The sequence below is a fragment of the Gouania willdenowi genome, chromosome 24, assembly GCF_900634775.1.
Source record: "Gouania willdenowi chromosome 24, fGouWil2.1, whole genome shotgun sequence".
Lineage (NCBI taxonomy): Eukaryota > Metazoa > Chordata > Actinopteri > Blenniiformes > Gobiesocidae > Gouania > Gouania willdenowi.
This window is the reverse complement of record NC_041066.1, coordinates 8,904,417-8,932,130: the sequence shown is the minus strand read 5'-3', so window position 1 is coordinate 8,932,130 and position 27,714 is coordinate 8,904,417. Positions and strand designations below refer to the sequence as shown.

Sequence of the window (27,714 nt, the reverse complement as noted above, 5' to 3'; positions counted from 1 at the left end):
TTGTCCTGTTTTACTGTATTCGCTGCATGTTGTGCGCACATTTTTCCTCCCTTTAACTCAGTGGTTCTCATCCTTTTCAGCCCACGACCCCAAAATGAAAGGTGTCAGAAACAGGGGACCCCTACTGTACTTGAAGGTGGTTGAAATAAAATTTTAATGTAAATCCTTGTTTTAATCTGAAATTGAAAAAAAATGGTGGAATAGGTGGGGAATTGGGATTTTAAAAACCACATAAATTGGTTAAAAGTTGGAAATTTAGAGTGGCCAAAAACAGACAGAAAAAGTGGTGAAAACGGTTCAAAGTGTCAATATTGGCAAATAATGGGCATGACTAATCATGAATGGGGTTAAATTGGCAAAAATACGAATGTGCAGAAAAGGCATTGAAATTTGATGAAGTGGCAGAAATAATAGTAATATCACAAAAATGCATTAAAAGGAGCAAAAATATGGCAAGAAAACTGATGAAAATAGGTTAAAATATGGCAAATCATAGTGTAGTGGCCGAAAAATTGTGAAAGTATAAGCAAAAACGGGCTCAAATTGTTCAAAAAAATATTCTTAGTTTCCTGAAGGCATCTGGTGACCCCTCTCCCAGTGTTTCCGTACCCTAAATGGGGTCCTGAACGGAAGGTTGAGAACCCCTGTTCTAACTCATCAAAAAGGACAAAAATGTCCCCTTTCTTCCTTACTTTGGCCCAGTCTGTAGTCCTAATGTTATGGATGATCAGTGTCATTTAAACACTGAAGTACAGTTTGTGCAACTTTTGGTGAAATTATTATTATTTTTTTTATTTCAAGAAACTACCATTTTTTTTTTTAAAAGCATTGACCTATTTTTGGCGCCCTCTACATCATTTAAGAAATTTAGAATAACCACTGATAATCAATAGTAAATACTAAAACATCAGCAGTGACAGTTGTAAATGTATTTCTGTAAAACAATTCAACAAATATTGATCAATCCAGTTGATTTATGCAAGTTTGCAGGTGTAACACTTGAAATAAGTCTCAGGTGTGAGGAATAGATGAAACAGGTCAAACTTGATCCAGAAGCAGATTCGTCATGGATCTGCACTGAAGGGTTGTGGCAGTGATGTTGTGCTCCTGGCTTTATACTGAATGTAACCATTAATCAAACACAGCTGCTCTGCATATTAAAGACCGTGTCTCCGAGTGCAACTCTCCATCTCGTGACGTCGGATGTTGAAATGGGAATAATACAGAAGAACGTTAATAAATTAGCACCATCAAGTGCAGAGACAGAAAGGCATTGGACTTTGTGGAGGTTTGTTCTGGTTCCCATCGTGGCAGGAAGTGTTTTCATTTCTTCAGACACTGGTACATCAGCGCCCGTGGATTCAGCATGTAGCGCTCAGAGTTGAGGAGCTTGGTGAGATACTGAGGCACGTGTGGCCGAGGGGACATGTAGGACACGCCTGGGCTGACGGCCATCACCTCTGCGATCTTCTGCTTCATCTCACTGATCTCCCTGTCCTGCTTCAGCACCTTATCTGAGAGGACACACGGCATGAAGATATACACTAGTGTTATGATATTACATGCCTACCATGCACATTTACTGTAGTTCCCTCTCTTATTCACTGTAGCTTAAAAAAAGATAGACTAAAGATTAATGCTCTAACGTAACTTCTGTCTGTAGGGAGTATGTGTCGTTTTCCGTAGTTACTCCATTTTTCCCTCCAACTCCCACTAGGGGTGGTGGAAAAATCCAAACTTGATTAATCACTACTTTACTATTGATGTTTATTAATCGATTCTTCAATTTCCAAAGATTGATGATTTACATTTTTGTTATTGTAATACAAACCAGACGAGTCCTCCTAATTTTGACTATTTCAACTACACTATACAATACTGTGAGATATTACTCTAAAGACAAGTCAAACAAGAAGACATAGTCATCAACATCCCCCACCAGATTGGTTGTCATTATAACACAACCTTTTCCGAAACGTCCAAAATCTAACTTAGATGTATACACAAGAAAATATTATCACATCAGAATAAAAAATTACTAACGATCCTAAACCTTTTCTAAGAAAAGCTGTCCCCTTTGAAGATCCTTCCAACAGACTAAAGAAAAACGGAACAAGGGCAATAACTATGAGAGAAATAATTGCGCACCTCTCATTTTCGAACTCCATCAAGGTATTGATACCCTGAAGTCACACACCGAATGTGGTTATCCTATCTTAAACGATTTCTAAGAAAAACTGTCCGTTTGAAAATACTTCAAACAGAATAAAAAAGACAAGGGCAATAACTCCAGAAAAAAATTATTCTCATTTTCAAACTCCATCAAGGTATTGATATCCTGAAGCCACGCACCATATGTGGTTATCCTATCTTAAACAGTTTCTAACAAAAGCTGTCCCCTTTTACTTTTACTTTTTAATTATGTTAAATGGAAGATCAACAGTCAGCAAAAATCCAAATTCTAATTGATGATTGTTAGTTATTATGAAAAATCAATTTGTATTCTAAATGAGATTTCACTCATCGGAACCGAATCAGGAAAGTGATTAACCAGCCCCAACTGCCATACATGTTGGGTAATGTATGTATTAATAACTGTCATCAGTGTGGTCGACCTGTCAAACTCTATCCTGTAACCCTAAAATAATGAGTTCTAATGTGGCCCACAAGTTGATTTTAATTCCTTAAGTGTCTGTCAGTTAGCAAGATAACTTGAAAAGTTATGAACAGATTTGGATACATTTTTTAGGAAAATTGATAAATGAAACACAGAACAGGTGATTACGTTTTGGTGATGTTCTGGCTATCAAAAGAAAAAAATAAATATATATACTGTATTTATATTCCAATCATTTCCCATCCACACTGTGGAACTTGTGACGATGTCATAGGTTCTCTCAGAGTCAATGTCAATATGTGGACAGGTAGTCATGGTAACACAGCTCGACATTGACAGGTTGTCATGGTAATCCCGAGTTTACCATGTTACCGTGACCGGAGCGTATTGGCTGAGCTTGAGCTGCTTGGCGGAGGTTTGTGCTCTCCGAGTGCTTTTCTAGTTATTATTAATATTATTAATAATTTGTTTTTGTCAAAGTCCTGACTCAATGATATTGAGGTACCCTTCTTATTTCTGACAATTATTTAACCCTCCTGCACAAACCTGAGGCGATTTCCAGCTGCCTGCGAGCGTCTCCCAGTGCAGAGAACAAGTCCAGTTTGATCCGAGTTTCAGCGCTGAGGTTGTACTCCAGATGTTGAGCTTTCTCCTGCATGGCCGACAGCGTGGACAGCAGCATGTCCGTCTCTTTCTCCACACAGCGGTACTTTTCCAACGCCTGAGACCAAGAAGCACATCAGCAGTGAGAAATAGAGCCAAACTACCAGAGTTCATCACGGCTTTGGTTTCCTTCACGTTCTAAAATGTTTGTGAACTATTCAGGGAACCAAAGCATGACTCTGTAGATTTCTGAGGTTTAGAAAATCCATAACGTTCCACAGAGTGAGTCATTTATTCCAGGGATGTCAACATTTTCTGTAATTCTGCGTCCTGAGCCCAACGTTTGTGTGAGGGCCCAGGTTGCAATTTCAACATGCTTCAAAATCACACAACACAACCACAGACACACAAAAACAAGCAAAGAAAGCAGAAAGTGCGACATGTGAACTGCAGGCCAAAAGAAAACAAACACACAGAAGCCATCTTTAAACTCAAAACTACTAATCCATGACCAAACTGAAGAGAAAACCAAGAACCCGATCACGAGAGACTCACAGACACTTAAAAACTCACAAGTTCATTCCCAAATAAAGTGAATAGATACCTCCACATCCCTCTCTAGATCTAGAACACGACTCTCTTTCACTTGATACTCCAGCTGCAGTTGTTTGTACTCTGTCTCTAGATCTTTAACTCTTTTCCTTAACATTTGGGTCTCACAGTGTTCCTGCCTGGTGTAGGAGACGGAGAAACGACGGGGTTTGTATTCAAAGTGAAGAGCAACAGGTGACACACAAAGAAACATCACAGTTCATTGGCAGTTTGGATTTATTTGGACAACATTCTTTATTTTATTTTTGTATTTTTATGCAGACAAGGCACAAAAAACAACAACCCCCCCCCCCCCAAAAAAAACAAAAAAAACAAAAGTAAATGTCATTTTTAATAAAAAATAACAGTGTTTTAATCCCTCCTCCTTCATTTATATAAGGTCTACCAGTACAACTGAAGTTTTACTACTAGTACTAGTGTGTTCATGTTTTGCTTCATTGGTGCTACTAGTGACTCTTTTTTCTTCACTAGTAAACTGTACACATGCACTAATAAAGCAAAATTAAGTGCGTGTGTGGCTGTTGTAACACAGACTTGGTTGATATCACTAAAATCAAATTTATGCTCCAATGGCTTTCCATATTAAGAGTTTTTAAGTACAGCTTTGGTTTAAAATAAGGATAAGTCCATTTAAAACAGAAAACTTTTATCATAGAGCTACATCATGGTTACTATGGCAACCACATGGAAAGAGGACAAGATATTTTTTTTTACAAACGCCTGCACAGAATACAAATTAAAGAAAAAATAATAATCTTACAAGGTCATTATTTATTTTAAATAAAGTAGCCAATCAGATACGTAGATTTTGTTCAAACAAGAAAATATTTTGAATGTCGTTTAAACACATGATACTTGTTTAGTAATACAATACAATTTTAAATGAAATAGATAAGATCATAATTTTGTATAGTATATACAATAAGACGTTCCAAAATTAAAAACATTATTTCACACATTATTCATTAAGATACTAATTGATTTCATTTCAGGATATTGCTAATGCAATATTAGATTGTTTAATATGGAAAGGTAGAGCAATGATAGAAAAGAAGAGGAAGAAAGTTGAGTAAAAAGGAATAAATTTATGATCCTGATGACCTTGGAATAATAATAGGATGAAATGCGACTTCATTTTTTCACATTATGGAACAAGTTGTGGTTTCCCCCAGCAGATTTCAGTGATATCGATTTTTTTCACATACATGTATCCCTGTGGTGATACAATAAAAGGAGCTTTTGATGTTTGCAGCTAGCGCACAGTAGATGCAGGTTTACGATGAGTCACAGCAGGATGTGAGATGTTTCCTACCTGTTTGTCAGACTTCTGGCCGTGTTCGCCGCCTCCTCCAACATCTGAGCCTGAAGCTCAGCCAACTGTTTCTCAGCGGCCAGTCTGGCCTCTGCCTCTGCTCGGGTTTTCTTCTCCAGCATCGCGCTCGTCTGTTTGTCTCTCTGCTTGTTTTTAGTCAGTCCTAAAATCCTAAAGGAATGGATTTAAAAAAGTAGCATGTAGGGTACAGCTATTCACAAATAGACTCCTTTGGACATCAGAAAGCTTCAAACCAACATAAATGCAAAGCAGGCCTCTCATCACCGTCCTCATATTATGCAGTCACAGGAGAGCACCTTCCTTTGGAGGAGTGCAGCATGTCTTATCAAAGCTGCTGCTGATCTGCAGTTAAAGCCTCAGGCTGCTGCTGCATGTGGCTTTGATGTGATAAATGTGTTGGGAGGATGAGGCAAGAAAACCAAAATCACTCCATCTTTATCTTTTAAAATACAGTTAAAGTAAGTGTTGATGCCTGAAACACTTCACTTAGGCTCCTCCAATTGATGTTTAGAGAATAAAGTGAAAATACAAATGATATGAGAAAAAGAGGGAAAATAAATTAAAGAAATAATGTGTTAAAATAATGTGTAAGAAAAAAAAAAGGAGAATTTCTGTGTCAGTCTGAGCCTAGTATGCCACTCATATAGCCAACCGTGATGGATTTTATTTTTAGTGCAATGTCAGTGGATAGGATTTATTAGCCAGTAGGAGCAAAGCATAAAGTCACATGACTGGTGTACTGATGAAATGAAACGTTATGAATACATAAATAAATAAAAATGAAATTTAGAGATGATGAGAAACACTTGAACACACCTGATTAAAGGAACCAGAGTTGGTGTTATGTATCTACTGGTGCCCCTTGTTTCTTGTGATCAACTTTCTGTGTGTTGACGGCTGCACTTATAATGTATTGTAGCGCTATTGAAATTAGAATAATTTTTTATTTTATTTTTCTGCCCTGAAAAAAACTGTATATATATATATTTTTTTTTTTGTAAAAGTCTCTAATCATAAATGATTTAACATGTATTGTTAGAAAACTTAAAAGTAAGCAGGCTTTTTATGAGCTGAAACAACCACAGACTCCATGAAAACAGGAGCAGTACCATAAAACTGTTAGAAATCACATGGAATACAAGCTAACATAAACCCTAAAGCACGTGTCAAACTCAAGGCCCGGGGGGCCAAATCCGGCCTTTTAGAGCATCAAATTCGGCCTGCTCGAGAAAGTAAAAATGATAGAAAAAACATGAAATATTTTGTAAACTACATTTTCAGTGAAATGGTCCCAAACTTTTGACACTTTAGGTTGGTTTTTCTTCTGTTGCACAATTCTTCTTCACAATGTAAATGGTGCAGCGACACTATGCCCAGCAGTTCATGTATGGGATTGCAGCAAAAAAGAAGCAGAAAGCGGCCTGATTTCATCATGAATTTACATTAAATTATGAGTACACGCACATTTATGTAGTCAACATTATCAATTATGTTAGTAATCATTTTTGCATTATTGTATATGTTACACACATTGTGGTTGGCTCAAATCTCGAGACGGTCTATATATTTATTTCTACTTTTACTATTTCTACCCATGATCTAACGTCAGCTTTCTAAATATTTATATGATGTATTGATGCTATTGGGTTATTTTATTCACTGATGTAAAGTATTAAACACCCACAGACAGAATGGAGTAACACTGGCTTACTCACTTGCTCTGCAGCAGAACATTGGACTGTCTGAGCAGCGACACTTCAGGCCTCAGGCTCCTCTCACTATTGGTCAGGTTGCAGATGTGACTGCGCAGCTCCTGCTCGCTCTGTCTGCTTGTCTGCAGCTCACCCTTCAGCTTCCTCAGCTCCTGCTCCAGCCTGACACATCAGGAGTGACTGATCAGTGTGAGTGGAACGACATCAGGCTTATACCTGAAGTGAAAGGAGCGTTGGCCTTACTTGCTGATCTGCTCCGTGTGGTGACTGGGAGCTGCTGATGAGGTGCTCCTGTCTGCTGCTGCTGCTGCTGCTGCTGCTGCTGCGTCCCTGTTGGGGCTGATTGTTTTGGAGCTGGTTCTCTGCTTCTTCTCCGACCTGCCTGCAGGAGGTGACGGAGTGTTTGTGCTGCCTTGCCGGCCTTTGGGTGAGGAGCTTTTGGTCACCCTTGTGGATTTCCTTCCCTGCTCCTCTTGAGGTAGATTCTCTGCAGTTGTAGGTGAGTCTGTTCCTCCAGCTGGACTGTGGGGAACATCTTTGGACTCCACTCCAGCTGATTTGGCTGATATGGAGGATGAAGATGAGAATGAGGATGGTGACGGCCGCCGGTTTAACTCGGCTTGCTTCGCCTCCTGAGAGGCCTTCTCCACTATCCTCTCCTCACTGCGGATCTGGAGACAGTCCACCGTGTTTGTCTCATCCTGAGCGGTACCGTTCTGACACTGGTACTGACTGGACTCAGGCTTCGTCTTCCATTTGGAGCCTGAAGAAGAACCAAACCAGGAGTGAGGTCAATTATAATTGTAATTGCGTAATTGATTCATTACAAATATGACGTAATTAGAATTGTAATTCTAATTTTTAAAAATCAGTTGGTGTATTTGTAATTAAATTGTAATTGATTTCAGATAATTGACTTTGTAATTGTAATTGCCATGAAAATTCTCTAAAAATTTTCAATTATGATTTCCCTTATTTTACCATTTAAAAAAAAATTGAATCGAGGGGTATACTGACACAAAAAAGATTCAGATGCCCACACCATAGATATTAAAACCTATATTTTCATTGATTAGGAAGCCTAACAAGGCAACCAAGACATGAGAAACAAATGACATGATAGATGATATTATTTAGTGTATTTTATAGCTGATTTACTAACCCGTTATCATAAGAGGTGCAAACTGAAATCTAACACAAGAGGAAGGTTGACTTTTAATACGTTGTTTATTTCAGGCTCAGTAATTGTGATTAATTGTATTTGAACTTTAGTAAGTGAGAACGTAATTGTAACTGACTTTCAGGAGATAAAAAATAATTGTAATTAAATTGTAATTGGAAAAATGCTGGTTACTGTAATCATAATTGAATTGTAATTGCACGTGAATAATTGAAACCATATTTGGAAGTGAAATAAGTAATTGACCCCAACCCTGAAACAAACATCGCAGTTCAAACTATCTTACCACTCAGATCTGGTGTCTGCAGCTCAGCTCCTCCATCAGTAATAGCATAAAAAAAAAAATTCAATCAATACTCAACACAATGTGAACTAGCTGGTATCAATGATACTGTGATGTGATTAGAACAAACATAGCTACACTCTGTGCATCAGAGTCTGCATTGGTTTACACATTAGGCTCAGATTACTCATCATGAGATGTGTAGGTACAGTATTGGTTTTACTCTTGATTCAGTTGGTTGGAGCAGGATTAAAGAATCTGTAAGAAACTCATTCTCTATGAAAGTGGTTCTCCTTGAGCCCTAACTTGAGGGTCTGTGAAATAAGTAATATACATGAACAAATAATTTTGATCTTAAAACTATTATTCATGTTGTATCATTACAAAAGTGCATAGAAAACATATGGGGAAAAATGCACTAATAGAATAAACATAATTTACAAGAAGAGTGTATGGAGACTGGACATGATGCACTGCTGTGTCACTGTGAAGTTGAAGTAGAAGCTATATATCTTCTTTTTTTTTCAAATAAATGTACACTTTTTTTGTGGTATTACCTTGAAACTGTAATTTTAGATCAAATCATAGTGCATGCCTCACAGATCAATACATTGAACATCATTTCGTCCACAGAAAAAAGAAAAAAGTTGAAATTGCTGCTTAAACTTTTTTTTTCTTAGTGTTTTATATCATTCTTACTGTGATTTCTTGGCAAATGATTATTTTCAGATTTACAAAGAAATTGAATATTTTGTGGCGTAAGGTGATTTCACAAGGAATACAGAGAAAAAAATACCACAAAAACTGTGTCAAGCCAATCACTGTCATCCTTAACTGGTGAAGAAACACAAGTAAGAAATTGCGGTAGGAACAATGTAAAAACATTTGCATCAGTTTATGGGACTCCACATCCCACAATGCAATGCACAAAAGTTTTTCACGTAAATGTCAGTAAGAGAGTGGAGACCAAAACAAACTTTTGAGCAGCGATTTCAACCTTTTTCCTTTCTTCTTGAAGTAAATTAGGTTCGATTAACTGGCCTATGAGGATCACAGGGATCACTAGGATTTTATCTAATAAAAAATGTATTGTGGATAGCAGCATTAAAACACATTTTATGTCATATACGATAAAAGACTAGTACAGGTACTCTTTAAGTTCATTTCTACTACTAAGATCTTAGATATTTAGGTTGAAATGTTCAAACAATAGATCATTTCAAATGTCTTTAGAGCAACAAATGGCAGTAAATTTTGTTAAATGGATGTGAGGGTTATGAGGGAGAAGAAACCCTGTTCTACGGTTTTTATTCTGTACAGCAATGCATTGAGAGGGAAAAAGGATAAAACTGGGTAAGAGTTACTGATAAGAAAAGGCTTGTACAGTAATCACACATTTATTTGAAACAATCAGTTCCAGTTATAAGATTCCCAGGCTATCTGGGTTTTTATTTTTATTTCCATTTACTTTCTCACAGCAGCAGGCCAAAGTAAATACTCACCAATGCTGAGTCTGGATCTTCTGCAGGTGCTGTGATTAATGTAGATTTTATACTCTATGGGTGTCCAGACATGCCAGTGGCAAAAATAGCTATCTATTTAAAAGGTGGGCAGTGGATAAAACCTAATTAGGGGCTTGACTTATTATGATGAAAGTTTTCCAATTTATAATGTACTTTATAAGGATTACTATAGTCAAATAGTCAAGTAGCCTGTTGCTCATGGAAATAAAATGGTAGTATTCTTTCCATTAAGAAATGCTGTGTGGTGCTATATGAATGTAATACATTTGAATAAAAGTCACAGAAACACTGAACATAAAGGTGAAACTTCCTGGAGTTTTTTGGTTCCGCAGACGGAGGTGTTAATGATGTGTGATGCAGGTGTGGAAACTCACCACTGCTGCCATCTGTGCCCGTTTTGGAGTAAACCTGCAGGCCCGGAGGGAGCGAGTGCTGGAGGAGGTGCATGTGGAAGTCGTTCTCGCTCTGCACGGCTTTCTGTATGCGCAGCTTGAAGATGTTGGTGAAGTAGCAGGTGGCATCAAACCCCAGATAGACCACGGGATACCCAATACTGAGAGGAAGCGTGGAGGGAAAAGTTTTTCAAAGCTTCTACATTACTTACATGGCTATTTTTTTCTTAGCGGTTACAGTTGATGTGCAATTTTGGAAATATATGATACTGAGTGACAATGAATCATGTTTTAAGTACAGAAATCAAATATAAAGCCAATTCTCATTAGGGAAGGCTACAAAGGCAGAAATAATTTAGCTAATGTATTGACATTGACTGCAGCAAGTTTGGTGAAAATAATAAACAATCTGAATTTAATGGTGAACCGCACACATTTCCACAGCAGCAGTGTTTATTTCTATAAACGTATTTCTCAGTTATGACAGGAGAGACATGGATGAATAAAGTGTGAATGTTTCCACAAAATCATTTAAAAATCTCCTGAATCGCTCAAATAACACTATTTAGAGAGAAAAAACTAGAACATGGTACACATTCGGGCATAGTGAATATAGCTCATATCTTCATATTCATTTTAGACTTTACACGATCACCGATCTGATCATATGAATTCAGGTAGTTTTTTTTAGGTACCGACCCAAATCCTTCCGTACTACTGATACAGATTCACGGAAAATCAAACTGTACCATGTTTTGGGACCTAAACGCAGTCTTGTGACTGTGAGGTAGTGGAAGAGTTGAAGAATTTCCATGCAGGACCTGAACATAACATTTGTTGTGTGTGTGTGTGTGAGTGCGTGTCCCTTAAACTGTGAATAAATGCCCTAGTTGCTTGACCAGTGCGCGGAGTGAGGGAGCGTGTGTGACCGGAACAGATTGATTATAAGCTGTATGCTGTTTTTGAGTGATTGGCAAAATAAAGGTTGCAGCTGTTGTATTAAACCGGAGTCTCATGTCATACTCAATGACTGCTGTGAAGCAAGGGTGGTAAAGGGCGCATGTTAAGCTAAATCAACTTTTCTGTGCTTTAAACATGATAAAAGTGCTATTTGGGCTTCATACACATGCCCGAAGTGTTGTGTTCATTGATTCCCTCAATCGTTAGTTAGAGGGTGATTTGCTCCTTTCTTACTGCACTGTGATTGACATGTAAACAGACACGCCCACGAAGGTGAGCATGTCAGCGTCCTTTGTGCAGTGCTATGTATGTATTTTCTACAGTCTATGTATGTACCGGCGAACGCCCCGCCCCCACACTCTGTCTCGTGTTTATAAAGCAGCATGAGCTCGGCTACGGAGTGGGTGGGAGGAGGGCGGGCCGTCCTCTGGCCCTACGTCACCGTGAAGGGAGGAGGAAGTCAGTGTCCCATCTATAGACACGCCCACTCATGAATATGCATAAGTAGGCCGCAAATCAGCTTGTGTAGAGTTGCTCAGAAAGTGACTTTTCAGAGGCTAAAACTCTGGAAAACAGGTGAGGTTGGGAAAATAAACATTAAATACTATATTTTTGGGGTTCTTAGAACAAATGGAGATGGGTGAAAAACAGCATGACATGGAACCTTTAAGCCCGAAGCTGAGGATAGCTTCAGCTCCCGGAGTGAAGTTAGACTCGCCCGAGTGTTTTGAACTCTGTCTGAAGATGAGACGCACTGGAACTACGTGAAGCCTCCAATAGCATTAGCATTAGGAGCAAACACATATTTCCTGACAATGGCATCACACACACACACACCACCACCCTGAAACGGACAGAAGTCTCCGGTATGAAAGCGAAAGTAAATGCGAGTGCATTGCTTCACTCTAGGCTCGGCTGATTAAACAAAAGAAGCATGCACACGCATACACACACACACACACACACACACACACACACACACATATACACTAACAGCAAACGTTGCCCTCGCTTTCAGAGCCAGTAGACTGGGGAAGAAGCCCGGTGCTCAGCCGCTTCGCTCCAACTGATCGACATTTTTGCCGTTTGCTCATATAGGTTTTTCACCTTTGTGTACAAATGTGAGTGAAATAAAGCCGTGTCACGTAAAGCAAACAACTCTTTGGTGTAAATGAGACGATAAAACAAGTCAATGGGAGCGTCTACAGAAAATTTCATCACAACAATTACGTCATTGATTGGATCGACAAATTAAGACATTACAGCCGATCACATTAAATCCATAAAATGCTAAATATCGGCCGATCCGATAGAGCCAATCAGATCGGTGTAAAGCCTAGTTCATTTCATGATTGTGCATTGAAGTTTAGTTGAGACATATTTGCATTAAATGTACAAACCAGTGTGCAGCAAAGAGATGAGACAGGTTGGCATTAGACGATTTAAGGTCTTTGAGTCGAAGCGAAGCCTCGGTGTACACAAGCAGGATCCAGAGGGACACTGTTGATATACAGATACCCTTTTCTACAGGGAAAAATAGAAAAAAAATACTATAGTCACTAGAGAAGTGTGGAAGGTGTGGGAAAAAAGAGAATACAGCAGATAAAGGACCCACCTGTGTGCCATATGTAATTGAATAGCACATATGTGCTCGCCACGAAAAACAGCCAGTGCAAAGGTACGAAAATTAAACAAAAGATATCCAGTGTGAAGGCAGCACAAACGAAAACAACACAAATAACCTGGAAATGACACAAACAGAAACAGAATCAGTTAAATCAGCATGTGCAAAATGCAGATGGCCTGCATGTCAGACATCAGGACTAAAGCACGTGTAGGAAACCAGTCCTCACCAGCCCGTGGCAGTGGAAAGTGGTGTACACACTCCCAAAGAAGAGCCAGCAGGGCCACAAGTACTCCAGTCTGAATTCAAGGATGAAATCTGCCAGCAGTATTAACGTCCACATCACCATGAACTTCAGGAAGGTGTATGCACTGGAAATAAAACAAGGCAGGACAGAAAGCCTTTGTTACATGTGTGTGTGTGTGTGTGTGTGTGCTGTGCTCAAACACAAAAGGCATTTTTAGATGGAGCTAATCCTCCTTAAAGGCTTCAAACACACACACACAAACATCACGCTAATGCAAAGCAAAGCTACTAATCAGACGCACAGTATTGCATCTTAAACACACAGAGCCATTACACAGAACGATGCACGCTCCCTCAGTCATTTTATGAGGCTGCAGCCACATTGCCAACAGGAGCTCCCTCCTTTGTTCTGCTCCTACATAGGCTGCTATCACATCACCCCTTTGTTTGGTTACCATGGCGATATTTCATCCGGAGGAGGGAGGGACCCTCACAACATCTGAAATCTTACAATAAAAAAAGCTTATCTGCTTTTTTTTTTTTTTTTTTTTTTTGGGGTGGGGGATTTCACTTCCATTGTCACACATATAACCGAATGTTCTTATTTTGAATACATTAAAAAGGCAGATCAATATCATCAATGCAGGTGCATAATAAACAAAAGGTGAAGATATAGTATCTTAAAAAAAAAAAAAAAAAGAAATAAAGGAGAAAAATACCTTTTTGGGAAAAACTTCAATTTAATTTTATGGTGTAATTTGTTTATTTTTCAGTAGTTGTCACCATATGTAATAAAAAGGACATAAATTGAAGATCTAAAATTGTTGATAATTTCTACTTTGTTATTGATAGTTTAAGGTGTTTTGAGTGTTCAAGCTCATATGACACCCACATTTACAGTACGTGGGATTTAAATAAAACTACTGTTAATGTGACTGTGTTTATCATTCCTGTTTTGGACTGAGCTGGAATAGTCTCTTGCATTTGATGACATAAGCCAATGGTTGCAGCTCTTAGATAATCCATGTTTTTTTGTTGTTGTTGCAAAAACATGCACAAATGAAAATAATAATAAAAAAATAAAAAAAAAACAAACAAACAGTTTGGCTTTATTTTCTTGGCAAATTGTCTATTTAAGCTCAAAGACACAGTGGTAAAGTATTCCCAGTCTATTTAGTGTTCAGACAATAATGATGGAGGATGCAGAAGGCCAGTCTCCAGTCTCTCTCTCTCTCTCTGTGTAAACAATGCAAAGTGGGCGCTCCTGAACGCAGCACCGGGTTTATTCTAACAGGACCGAAGTGTTAGAAATAAAAACCGAGGCGTGGGTGATGGGGATGCGACGCAGACAGGTTGATCTCGGAATGACGACGGCTGACACAAAGACTGGCCACCACAACAAAAGCGTTTGGACGTGTTACCTCTCAGACAGCCGCTCGGTGATTTTCAGCTTTCTCATTTTGCGGAGCCTGTTCGCGTCCACATATCGTTTCTTCATCTTATGGCTTCAGCTTCCTCTGCGCTGCCCTTTAACGCAGCAGCAGCAGCAGCAGTGACGGAGGAGGAATATAATAAAATGACATTCGATATTCAAATAAATTAATGAATTAATAATGCGGGCAGAAAGAGAGAAATAAATAAAGCAGCACCAACCAGAGCCGTCCTCCTCCTCCTCCTCCTGGTGGACGAGGACGTTCACTTCAACCTGCGGTGATGTCTGCCAGCATCTCGGAGGCGACTGCGCATGCTCAGTGGAGCTTTGCACAGACAGGCCTTCATCATCATCATCATCATCATCATCATCATCATCACACTGTACACGCTGTACAAACAGGTTGTTTGTATCAATAACACGATCATACAAAATATGCTGGATCACAAAGAGTATATGGGATGCCAAGTGTAAAAATGTTGTATAAAAGTTGTAGCTAACATATTTTCATTATTTATCTCACTTTTCTCATATTTAGCACATTTTCCTACATTTAACACAACATTTAGCCACATATACACAGGTAAAAAAAACAAAACAAAACAAAAAAAAAAAACATCAAATCTAAATATTTAAATCTAAATCTAAATGGTATATATCTAAATGTCAAATCTATATCTAAATATTTAATCTAAATCTAAATTTTAAATCTAAATGTACAATACTAATACAACTACATGCAAAACAATAGTGACAATAATATCATAGAAATAGATATACAGTGCAATAAGAGGCAGACAGCTCAAAGAACTCAAGTAATTATCATTCTTTTTCAAATTAAAACACCACATACACTCTCAAACAACTGTTTTCTATACTTGCACGTTGTGTTAAAATAAAATGCAGTATAAAAACAGTCACTTTGTTCACCAATCCTGGCTGCTCTAAATTTGTAACACAGCATAACAAACATGATAAAAAATAAACTTAATTTAAAAAAAAGAATGTCTCTGCGGTCACCAGAAGTTTGTAATATAAAAATGGGGTCACGACAAGAAAAAGTTTGGGAACCACTGAATAGCTCCCATAGTTAAGATGTAATAGCAAACGTGGAACAAGATCCAGACATGATTGAAAAGTAAACAGAGTCTAAGAAATATTTATATCTACATATCAAAATAAATATGTATATAAAATATTCACTGTTCTCTTTACCGGATATTGGTAGTTATCTGGAACAGTGATCCTGATCATGTTACAATGATCATTAACACTTTAAAGGCTTGGAAGAAATTTCTATCCCCATTAATAACAATACAAATGGTGCCCATACAAAATGTATGGGTACCATTATTTTTTTCCCGAAAAATCGCAATTAAATGCGCAATCTGAATCTGATTCTAGTGAAACTCAGTGTGTTAATAAGTGAAGACCCAACCTGACATCACTAAGTCCAATTTTTTTAAACTGATCCAGAATCAGTATATTGATAAAATAAATAATAATAAATAATAACATAATAAACACTGGCAAAAACATAGCCTCCTTGTCAGAGGTAGTAAATAAATGTCTCTGATGATATATATATGTATAATACATACATGAAAATAGAAGTATAATATACAATGCATACAACGTACAATCAAAAAGCTGTTATAGCAATTATTACACTATAATTTAGTGTGCTTTAGCCAGTGCTTTATTATTAATATCTCATTTACAACTAATGACACACAGAGGCTCAACTCACTTTATCAGAATAAAGTACTGCACAGTACACACAGAACAACAGCTTGTACCCTGCCACGATAAGTTACTGACCCTACACTGTAGCTGAGAATTACAAAACAATAAATGATTTTATTAAAAAAAAAAAAAAAAAAGAGCTTTTACTGCTATATTTGTTGTTTGTTCTCATGTTTGTTCTTTAAACCGGTGTTCATTTTCCTCTCACTGTAGTCTTTGGCTGGGAAAGGGCTAGCAGCTGCTTGTTGTGCAAGTCTTCCAAAAGCTGTCACAAATGTTTCCATGAGGCGTCAAGGACACTAAAAAAAAGCAAGAAACTCTAATCATCAAAATTACTGTACATATTTGTTGTTTACATAGTTCAGTTTTCTCCTTCATTCTTGACCGCTTCACTTTGCCACATGGGGGAATATTTATTGTGTGTTTTAATGATACACAGTGAAAATACAGAGCTGACATCCTCCACTGACAAACAATGATGTTTCACTGGCACCCCGCTATCTTAATATTGACTGATAAATGTCCTTAACTTTGAGTGCACGTCACATGTCGCAGGCGTCCTCCGTATATAAGTCTCACCCTCAGAGTTGGGAGTCTAAGACAAAAGCATGACAATGTATAATCTCACTTTCCTGTGTGTCCTAGGCCTCTTTGCTGTCCTCCAGGTGCCTGGAACCTGGGCTAAGGACTCAGAGGGGTCCCTGGATGGACCCTTGGAGGTAAGAAAATCTTATTTTCTTTGAAAATTCTTCATTTGTCCAGAAAACTAACATGTTATCTTTTTATGCTCTGAAACCAAAGCTGAAGGAGGGTGAGTAGATTATATATTTCTAAATCATGTTTTAAAGTATTTATTCACTGATTTTTATTTATCATTGCTGTGTTCATAAAGAAAAGCTCCTGACCTCTTCTGCAGAGCAGACTGAGATTGTCAACAAGCACAATACCCTGAGGAGAGGTGTGTCTCCCTCTGCCAGCAACATGTTGATAATGGTAAAACAGCCTCAAATACTTTACATGTACTTCCCTCCTATTATTAGACTTTTTTTAGTTCAATTTTCCTCTTGCAGCTGCAGACAAGAGGGAATAAAAGTGTTATTTTGCAGTATTTTCTCATGTATAGGCTGCAGTTTAACTTCCCAGTCTCTCTGCTCTGGGTACCCCACAGAGCTGGAACCGTGAAGCTTCAGCCAATGCTCAGAGATGGGCCAACAAATGCACCATGAAACACAGCCCTGAAAGTGAAAGAGAGATCAGCAGTGAGTTCCTCTATCAAGCTTATGCTCAGTTTTAAGATATGCCTTTTCAAAACGAGGTGAAATTACTATGACTTAATGTGATTCACATGCTTTTACACAGGTGTCAAACTCAAAGCTCAGGGACCAAATCCAGCCCTTTAGAGCATTAAATTTGGCCCGCTCGAGAAAGTAGAAATAATAGGAAAAACATGAAACTTTTTGTAAATGACCAACTAATTCAGTTGTAGATATCTTAGTCCCTCAAAATACAAATAATCAATGAAAATACACAATACAGTATTTGAAGAGCTCAGTTTTCCAGTTCTTGTATCACATGACGGCAGTCATTTTTTGTTCCAAATTGTTGAAAGAACGCTCAAGTTTTTCCAAAATCTGGCCATGTTTCCTCAAATTATTCCACAAAATGTCCCCAAATTCTCAAAATCAGGGAAATTTAAGTGGAGATCCTGCAGGGACTGATAAACCATACTCACTTCATCATTATATATAATTTATACATGCATGGATTGATACATGGAAGTGCAAACCAGGGCACATTAATGTTGAAATTTCCATTTTTCGCACCAAAAATCTGTGGCCCACTTAAGCTCAAACTGCTCTGTATTTGGTCCTTTATTTTATTTTTATTTATTCAGTTCATTTCCGACATGGTTGCAATCACAGAAATTCATTTTGACATTCAGAGCAGAATCACATCATTGGTTTTTTTTTTTTTTTTGTCCTTTTGCATGCCGGAAAGGGCGACGGAAAAAACCATTATGCTTATCCAGATCCGTCCCCTGATTTGAACACAGATAATTTTACATCAAACCTCGTTTCTTCCCTTGTCAAACATTCTCATCTTCTTCATAATTTCATCATTAACGTTTTTTTTTTTTTTTTGTCCTTTTTTATGTGATGCGTTCTCGTCTGCAGTCATTGTTCCTGTTGTTACTCCTCCTCACTGTCCTTTTTTTCCGTATCTCCTCGAGCTTTCTTTTCCAGTCGTTGTTTACGTTCCTCCAACTCTCCAAACGAAAAGTTCTTCTTCTTTCGGAGTACCTTCATATCCTCTGAGAGTCGCCTCAGCTTACGATCCATCAGAAAGGCACATGCACATACACATACCCACGTCATTAGCAGGCCAAAGATCATGACCCCTAGCAGATAGCTGTCCTCCACATCTTCCACTGTCAGCTGGGAGAGACAGAGCATCTGGCTTCTCCCTCGTGCATCCATGGCATATCCACTTGGGTATGTGTCCTTTGGACACGCTGATTCGTGCTGTAGCAGTTGCCTCGTCGTGAAGATTTTGTCAATGGCGCTCAATGACCAGTTGAGTTCCATGTCGTTGCTGTAGAGTTCGATGAAGAGTTGACTTGAGATCTGTATGTGTGTAGAAATGTCCTCCGTCCTTGAATTGAAATTAGTTTGACACAATTGGTTTAACACTTCTTACTCTTTTTTTTTTTACATCACATGTAACTTAGGTATTCATTAGAGCTGAAAATGTAATAAAATCTAGCCTGAAAAATGAAGTTAGTTAATTAGAAATTTAGAAACTTTTTAAAATTGAAAGTCCATTTTCATGATTGTTGATTGAATATTTGTAATTAGTTTTACAATGAGAATGATGTAAATCCACATGTGTCTTCTTTAACTGCAGCCAGCGGTTGTGGTGAGAACTTATACATGAGCACCGACAAGGACACCTGGAGTGAAGCCATCCAGTCCTGGTATGACGAGGTGAAGAACTGGCGCTACGGAGTGGGATCTGTTAATGGGGGAGTTGTTGGTCACTTTACTCAGGTGAGCTTACGCCCAACAATCAACATATCACATCAACCAAAAACAAAAACAATATCTGAGAAACAAAATTAAGTGTTTTTACAGATTATTAATGAAAAAGGGGCGCAAGGTGGTGGTTAGGTATTAAATATTAAAAAAATAATGAATATCCATAAAAAGGCAACGCACTTTAGGTTGCCGTCAATGTAATAACTATAATAAAGATGCTTATTCATGTATAAAAGTGACAATGGAATGAACATTAAAAAACATAGTGTTAATATGCAAGAGCACCTTTAAATCCTAATTCTAATGTAGCAAAAACAATGATGGCAAATGTTGTGCAATTTTCTTTGTATTTGTGAAATATAAAGCAAATAACTTGTTGTCGTTATGCTATACAATCTAACCCAGTGGTTCTCAACCTGGGTTAGATGGAAGTGTCCAAGACACCCACAATAAAAATGTTTTACACAGAATACATTTCCATGATAAACTAGTTTATTAAAAAGGGAAATATGATAAAAACAAAGTCATATTTTAAACATCTTTTTTTTTTTTTTTTTTAATCAAATGGACCCAGGCTTCAACGTGTCAGTATTTGAATAATATATATACCTATATTTTGAAGAAATCATGTAAAATTTTTCCAATTATGAAGGATTGGGTGAATGCACTTTATAAGGATTCTCCAATATGGTTCAGAATCACTAACCATTTCTGCATTTTCATGACCTATAGATGTGATATTAATGTCTCACTAGACTAAAATCAATGATGAAGCACTGGTGCTTGAGGAGGATTACATTACTTGGATGTTTTTCTCTCTGCACAGTTGGTTTGGTACAGATCTAACCAGATTGGTTGTGCCATGGCCCACTGTTCCAATGCCCGCTACAAGTACTTCTACGTCTGCCACTACTGCCCACCGTGAGTACAAAGCTATGTCCCCTCTTCACAAGTATCAGTTCCAACCATCCATCCATCCATCCATCCAATAATCTTCTTCCGCTTTATCTGGGGCCGGGTCGCGGAGGCAGCAGTCTCAGCAGAGTTGCCCAGACCTCCCGATCCACGCACACCTCCTCCAGCTGTTCTGGGGGGACAGCGAGGCGACACCAGGCCAGCTCAGAGACATAGTTCCTCCAGCATGTCCTGGGCCTTCCACGAGGCCTCTTCCCAATAGGACATGTCTGAAACACCTCCCAAGGGAGGCGACCAGGAGGCATCCGAAACAGATGCCCGAGCCACCTTAGCTGGCTCCTTTCGACGTGAAGGAGCAGCAACTCTACTCTGAACTCCTCCCGGGTGACTGAGCTTCTCACGCTATCTCAAAGGGTGCGCCCAGCCACCCTGCGAGGGAAACTCATTTTGCCGCCTGTATCCGCGATCTTGTCCTTTCGGTCATTACCCAAATCTCATGACCATAGGTGAGGATAGGAACGTAGATCGATCGGTAAATTGAGAGCTTTGCCCCCCGACTCAGCTTCCTCTTCACCACAACAGTCCGATACAGCGACCGCATCACTGCTGACGCTCGTGAATTAGACCCCGAGATACTTGAACTCCTTCATTTGAGGCAAGGACTCTCCACCGACCCAGAGAGGGGAAGCCACCTTTTTCCGGTGGAGACCATGGCCTCAGATTTGGAGGTGCTGATCCCCATCCTGGCCGCTTCACACTCGGCTGCAAACCGCCCCAGTGCACGCTGAAGGTCCTAATTTGATGATGCCAACAGAACAACATAATCTGCAAACAGAGATGAAATCCTGAGGTTCCCAAATCAGACTCCCTCCGGTCCCTGGCTGCACCTAGAAATTCTGTCCATAAAAGTAATGAACAGAACCGGTGACAAAGGGCAGCCCTGGCGGAGACCAACATGCACTGGGAACAGGTCTGACTTACTGCCGGCAATGCAAACCAGGCCCCTGCTGCGGTCATACAGGGAACGGACAGCCCTTAGCAAAGGGCCCCGGACCCCATACTCCCGGAGCACCCCCCACAGGGCACCACAAGGGACACGGTTGAACGCCTTCTCCAGATCCACAAAGCACATGTGGATTGATTGGGCGAACTCCCACAAACCCTCGAGAACCCGATGAAGGGTATAGAGCTGGTCCAGTGTGCTATGACCGGAACGAAAACCGCATTGTTCCTCCTGAATCCGAGGTTCGACTATCGGCCGGATCCTCCTCTCCAGCACCCTGGCGTAGACCTTGCCGGGGAGTCTGAGGAGTGTGATCCCTCTGTAGTTGGCGCACACCCTTCAATCCCCCTTCTTAAAGAGAGGGACCACCACCCCGGTCTGCCAATCCAGAGGTACTGTCCTCAACTGCCACGCGATGTTGCAGAGACGTGTCAACCAAGACAGTCCTACAACATCCAGAGACTTAAGGTACTCAGGACGAATCTCATCCACCCCGGAGCCCTGCACCCGAGGAGCATTCCAACCACCTTGGTGACTTCAGCCCGGATGATGGGCGAGTCCGCCTCTGAGTCCCCAGCCTCTGCTTCCTCATCGGAAAACGTGGCAGTGGGATTGAGGAGACCCTCTCTGTACTCCTTCCACCACCCGACAACTTCCCCAGTTGAGGTCAGCAGCTCCCCCTGCACTGTAAACAGTGTTGGTGAAGCACTGCTTCCCCCTCCTGCGGCGCCGGACGGTTTGCCGGAATCTCTTTGTGGCCGACCGATAGTCCTCCTCCATGACTTCTCCGAACTCCTCCCAGACCCGAGTTTTTGCCTCTGCAATCGCGCGGGCTGCAGCACGCTTGGCCTGCCTGTACCTCTCGGCTGCCTCCGGAGTCCTACTAGCCAACAAGGCCAGGTAGGTCTCCTTCTTCAGCTTGACGGCATCCCTAACTTCCGGGCGCCACCACCGGGTTCGGGGATTGCCGCCGCGACAGGCACCAGAGACTTTACGACCACAGCTGCGAACACCCACATCGACAATGGAGGAGGAGAAAATGGTCCACTCGGACTCCATGTCTTCCACCTCCCTCGGGATCTGGGAGAAGCTCATCCGGAGGTGGGAGTTGAAGACCCCACTGACATAGGGATCCACCAGATGTTCCCAACAGACCCTCACAACACGTTTTGGCCTGCCAGGTCTGACCGGCTTCCTCCCCTGCCAGGTGGTGATCGGTTGACAGCTCAGCCCCTCTCTTCACCCGAGTGTCCGAGACACGCGGCCGGAGATCAGATGATACAACTACAAAGTCGATCATTGACCTCCGGCCTAGAGTGTCCTGGTGCCATATGCACTTAGGGACACCCTTATGCTCGAACATGGTGTTCGTTATGGACAAACTGTAACTGGCACAGAAGTCCAATAACAACACACCACTTGGGTTCAGATCGGGGAGGCCGTTCTTACCAATCACCCCTGTCCAGGTCTCTCTGTCGCAGCTCACGTGGGCGTTGAAGTCCCCCAGTAGAACAATGGAGTTCCCAGTCGGGACACCGTCTAGTACCCTTCCCAGGGACTCCAAGAAGGCCGGGTACTTTGCACCGATGTTGGGCTCATAGGCCGAGACAACCTGTCCGTAGGGACCCTCTCGTTCACTGGGGTGAACTCCAACACGTGGTGGCTGAGCTGGGGGGCAATAAACAAGCGCACCCCAGCCCGCCGCCTTTCCCCGTGGGCAACGCCAGAGAAGTGGAGCGTCCAGCCTCTCTCCAGTAGTTGGGATCCAGAGCCCAAGCTGTGCGTGGTGGTGAGCCCGACAATATCTAGCCGGTACCTCTCAACCTCCCGCACAAGCTCAGGCTCCTTCCCCCCCAGCGAGGTGACATTCCATGTCCCAACAGCCAGAAGCTGTGGACGCGGACCAAGCCGCCGAGGCACCCCCCTTGACAGCCTCGCAGTCCTCTCTGCACTCGACCCCATCGGATCCCTCTGCGGGTGGTGGGTCCACAGGAGGGCGGGCCCATGTCGTCCTTTTGGGCTAGGCCCGGCCGGGCCCCGTGGGCAAAGGCCCGAAGACCAGGCACTCGCATTTGAGCCCCAACCCCAGCTCCAGGGTGGGGCCCCGGCTGCGCCATACCGGGCGACGTCGTGGTCCTTGTTTTTATTCTGTCCATAAAGGGTCTTCTGAACTGCGCTTAGTCTGACCCGTCACCTAGGACCTGTTTTCCATGGGAGACCCTACCAGAGGCATAATACCCCAGACAACATAGCTCCTTGGATCATTCGGGCACTCAAACAATCCCAGTTCACGGGGTTGAGTTCAAACCAATGAAGAACATTTTCAATTGATGTCAAAGGAATTCCAGCATTTTAAACTACAATGAGGGGTTATTGGTTTATATTTTCTACTCTGTGGTTTTTCATTCCCCACAACTTGTCTGTCTAATGTAATTTAGCTTAGAAAACATTGTAACAATTACTCTGTAATTGATTTACAAAAATTTTAGGTTGAGTACCAAACGCGTGAGGAGGACGGAGCAATTTGCTTTTACTGAGTGGTCATTAAATAGTTATCCAGAGTGTTCTTAGTCTTCTCAGAGGATATTCATGACGTGTCTCGGCTTTGATTCAGTGTGTTTTCTGTCATGTTTAATATTTGATGCTGTGGCCTACATTACAGTGGGAACGAGCAGTATTCTCATCCCTACAAGTCAGGACGTGCCTGTGGTGACTGTCCCAAAGCCTGCGACAACAAGCTGTGCAGTAAGTCATTGGATACAGTATAGGAAAAATCAGATTTGGTTTGAACAGTATAGTGGCCACACCGAGGTATAAGGTATAGATACTTTAAAGCTGAAGACGAATTATGTCATCAGATTTACATTTATAATGAACTGATACATGTATTAAAACAGCAGGAATTAAAACATTGGACTAAAAGGAAAAAATCCAAGCAAGAGATGAAAAAATTAGCATTAAAATGGGCTAAAAGCTGAATTAAGGTAAGTCAAGTGAGGATGAAGATAAATCACTGCAAAAGCCATAGTTAACACCCCCCAATGCCTTAATATTGTTCTAGTTTTATAAATGATGTATTTGCATATAGCACTTTAAAAACACATTGTAAAGCCTTTGATTAAAGCATGCTATTGTATTTATTTTATCACACTAACTCTGCAGATACCATTGTATCTATATATGAATTTGGTTACATTTCACAATTTAACATTAATTATCTCCAAGACCTCTTCGAAAATGACAAGCTCAGGACATACAACAATCTAACCCAAATGTTCAATATAAAGAAAAGTAACTTTCTACAGTTCTTATGTAGTGGGTTCGATACCAAAAAATTTATATGGCTTAGTCAGACTCGTGTTTGGGTGAATTTATTGTGCAGTACAAATTACAAAAAGAACTGACAACAATAATATATTTACTAAAGACTCAAACATTCCCCAAAAGAGAAAGTAAAATAATTCTGTAATGAAACCGCAAAGTCAAATGACGTCCCGTGACGTCACTCATGCGCCCCCTGCATATGACGCAATATTATGCGGGAGACGCCTTCACTCATGTTGGCTGTGTGAGTGCATGAATGAGTGGTGTATACTGGAGAAATGTTTGCAACTCGGAGAAAACTATGGATGGAAAAAGGCTTGAGCAGCGGCCAAGTGTGCACCCATGGCGGCTGCGGTGGCTGACGAAAAGAAACCGGAGACAGTGGTAAACGGACGGAGCAGTATGGGAAAGCTGGTCTGAGTGAGTGTGCATGTACATGTGTGTGTTAGCGTCGTGCCCCAACCCCCCCACCCGCACTAGCTGACGGGGCTACTCCATCACAACTTACAAGTAACAGAGACAATCAAGAAAAATACTCCAATAGCTCTAATTACCTTACAACCTCCGGAACTGGCTATATATATGAAAAAATTCTCAACAAAATAAGCACTCTCAAACACTAACTCTCATCACTTACAAATCGCTAAATGGGAAGCTGAACTCTCAATTGCCACAAACACCAATTTCTGGACAGAAATTTGTTGTAATACTTTTAAGATGACAAAAAACACCAACCTTCAGCTAATTAAATACAAGGTCCTCCACAGATCCCACATTACCCAACAGAAAATGCATAAAATGGGCTTCTTCCCAACAGAAATCTGCTCTCTGCACCCAGAGAACAGTTGATTCATATTTACATGCCTTATGGCTTTGTTCCCCAGTTCAACAGTTTTGGTTTCTAATTACCGAAAAACTGTCCTCCATTTTGGACTGCAGGATTCCTTTATCTTCAAATCTTTGTCTGATAGGAGACCTGACGGTACTTGATCTTCCACCAAACCAATTGCAATCCATCCTTGCGGTACTTGCCATAGCAAAAAAAAAAACAATATTAGTGAATTGGAAAGATAAAAAATCCTAAAACATAAGCCAATGGCAAAATCTCCTCATATAATTTATTTCCATGGAAAAGATGTCTGCTCTTAGAAAAAATAAAATAATCTGCTTTGAGGAGCATTGGACTCCTTTTTCAATTGCATTAAATCAAAAATTTTTAGTTGATGGACCTCGCCTGCAAGCGACTGCCAGCACCACTCTTTACAAACCTCCCTGGGCTTGTGGGGTGGCCTTGGCCTGGGTGGCTTGGGTGGGTTGCCAAGGTGTCTGGGTGCGCCCAATTAAGGCTCATTATTAACCTAAATATTAAGCTCCCATTTAAAAGCAAATTTTTGCATCAAAAAGCCACAACTTGTGAGCAAAAGGAAAATAAAGACAATTCTTGCAGACCTTATTGAGTGTTGGTGCCATTTCTTAAGTTCTTGAATTGGGCACCTCTTATCGATCATCGTTCCAGAGCAAACAATACATCATGCAAAAAACATTTTATAAAGTTCTGTAATTAAAATCTCTCTTTGTGTCTCACAGCCAACCCCTGTCCTTACATCGATAAGTACAGCAACTGTCCCGAACTGAAGGAGCAATTGGGTTGCAGCAACAAGGACGTGGCCTCCTGGTGTCCCGCCTCCTGCAAGTGCACAAACCATATCAACTGAGCACCACAAATTCATTCTGAATTAAAAGTAATACGCATGGATACAACTTGTGTGTGTTTTTCTTCTTTGTCAACAAACTCAACACATAGACATGAATCAAAAGAGGAATAATGATTAATAAATGACCATGGGAGGGGTGCAGGAATCAGCAGAGATGAAAGAGGAAGTTTATTTTGGCATGGCTACTTTGCTATTTTGCACAACCTTTTGACAGCATTAGACGTGTAGATTCCCAAAAGAAGAGGAAGCAGAGCAAACCTGTCTTGGCAGATGCAGCTGGAAAGTGAAAAAGACAGAGACAGGAAAGAATTAGAGCTTGGGACCACACCTGCAGACTTTTGGAGCTATATGGCTAATGTGGCCTCTTTCATAGTCAAGCACTTGATCCTGTCAGTTAACTGTGTGTATACATTTGAGAAGGAAACAAATACTAAACTTACATGTGCTTAATTTCTGATCTTTTATCTCTGCCAAGGAGGTTATGGTTTTTTTTTTTTTGCTTGTCTGGTAGATACATCATAAGTACTGAACAGATTTTAACAAAATTTTAACCAAAGATAGACCTTACGCTATGGAAGATTCCATTACATTTTGCATGGGATCCGGATCAATATACTGATTCTGGATCAGGTTCAATAATTGAAAATATCCCTTTTTCTCATCATTGTCAGTTTGTAATGTACTGATCTTAATGAAATTAGACTCGCTATGTTGGGTTGGTTCCTGCCAAATTTTAGTCAAATCGGATCCAAATTGCACATTTTATCACAATTTGTACACATACTTTTTGACGTATCGTAATATTAGAATTGTAATAGAAATTGCTCACCGGCCTTAGAAGAGTAACTAAACCCAAAAAAACTTTTTTTTCTATGGAAAACAAATTTGGGTGCAAAGTTGTGTTGTCGATTCATTCATTCCCAACTCTTGACATTTTAGTCAGTCAGGTATTATAATTTGGCAAATTTTTGAAGTAAAAATGTAAGTGTGACTGCCCTCTATGGGCTGAAACCCAGCTATTACAATCAAAATTTGCTATTCACGTTTGAGGAGCACACATGGATCTGCAGACATGTTTATTGCTACATGGCTCCTTTTGTTTTGGGTCCAAACTCATCATGGTGTCCACGCTGCTCTTTGAGCTCAGGTTGTTTTATTTTTGTTTGCTTCATTAAATCATCCACTCAAGCTTCTGCATTCAGCATTGTCAGACACACATCTTTTGTGTTGAAATGAATTCCCCTTCCATGTGATAACAAGCTTGTTTCTTTTGAAAATAAACACCTTGGATGAATTTCTCAAACCCTGTCAAAGAGCAAAAAAAAGGTCTGGCATCTCAGCAGGTGTGAATCAAAGCCATTGAGGAGTTTCTGGTTCCTGCATAGCTGGAGGTCAACTAGGAGATGGTTTCACCTGAAGCTCCAGCAGAATGGAGATAAGGGGGTGAGTTGTTCCTCTA

The 27,714-nt window shown here is 40.4% G+C and overlaps 2 protein-coding genes across 3 annotated transcripts; one reads left to right on the top strand and one right to left on the bottom strand.

The window, feature by feature from the left end:
- Positions 1-377: 377 nt before the first annotated feature.
- LOC114457948 (macoilin-1) lies at positions 378-14,819 on the bottom strand. Of its 2 annotated transcripts, XM_028440121.1 has the most exons (12): positions 14,739-14,819; positions 14,507-14,612; positions 13,069-13,210; positions 12,831-12,957; positions 12,616-12,739; positions 10,238-10,416; positions 7,121-7,640; positions 6,881-7,039; positions 5,145-5,315; positions 3,825-3,951; positions 3,164-3,338; positions 378-1,514 (listed from the first exon to the last, which is right to left on the bottom strand). In XM_028440121.1, exons 2-12 carry the CDS (start codon positions 14,581-14,583, stop codon positions 1,324-1,326), a joined length of 1,992 nt encoding a protein of 663 aa, XP_028295922.1. In that variant the 5' UTR covers positions 14,584-14,612; positions 14,739-14,819; the 3' UTR covers positions 378-1,323. The 2 variants fall into 2 exon arrangements, with proteins under 2 accessions (XP_028295922.1, XP_028295923.1); XM_028440122.1 differs by lacking the exon at positions 14,739-14,819 and having other exon boundaries at positions 14,507-14,720.
- A 2,055-nt stretch (positions 14,820-16,874) lies between these two features.
- Positions 16,875-26,277, top strand: LOC114457766 (serotriflin-like). Its single transcript, XM_028439820.1, has 8 exons — positions 16,875-16,982; positions 17,065-17,074; positions 17,156-17,256; positions 17,432-17,522; positions 19,168-19,310; positions 20,125-20,219; positions 23,879-23,961; positions 26,128-26,277. The coding sequence occupies exons 1-8, from the start codon at positions 16,878-16,880 to the stop codon at positions 26,253-26,255; spliced, it is 756 nt and encodes a 251-aa protein (XP_028295621.1). The 5' UTR covers positions 16,875-16,877; the 3' UTR covers positions 26,256-26,277.
- The last annotated feature ends 1,437 nt before the right edge of the window (positions 26,278-27,714 follow it).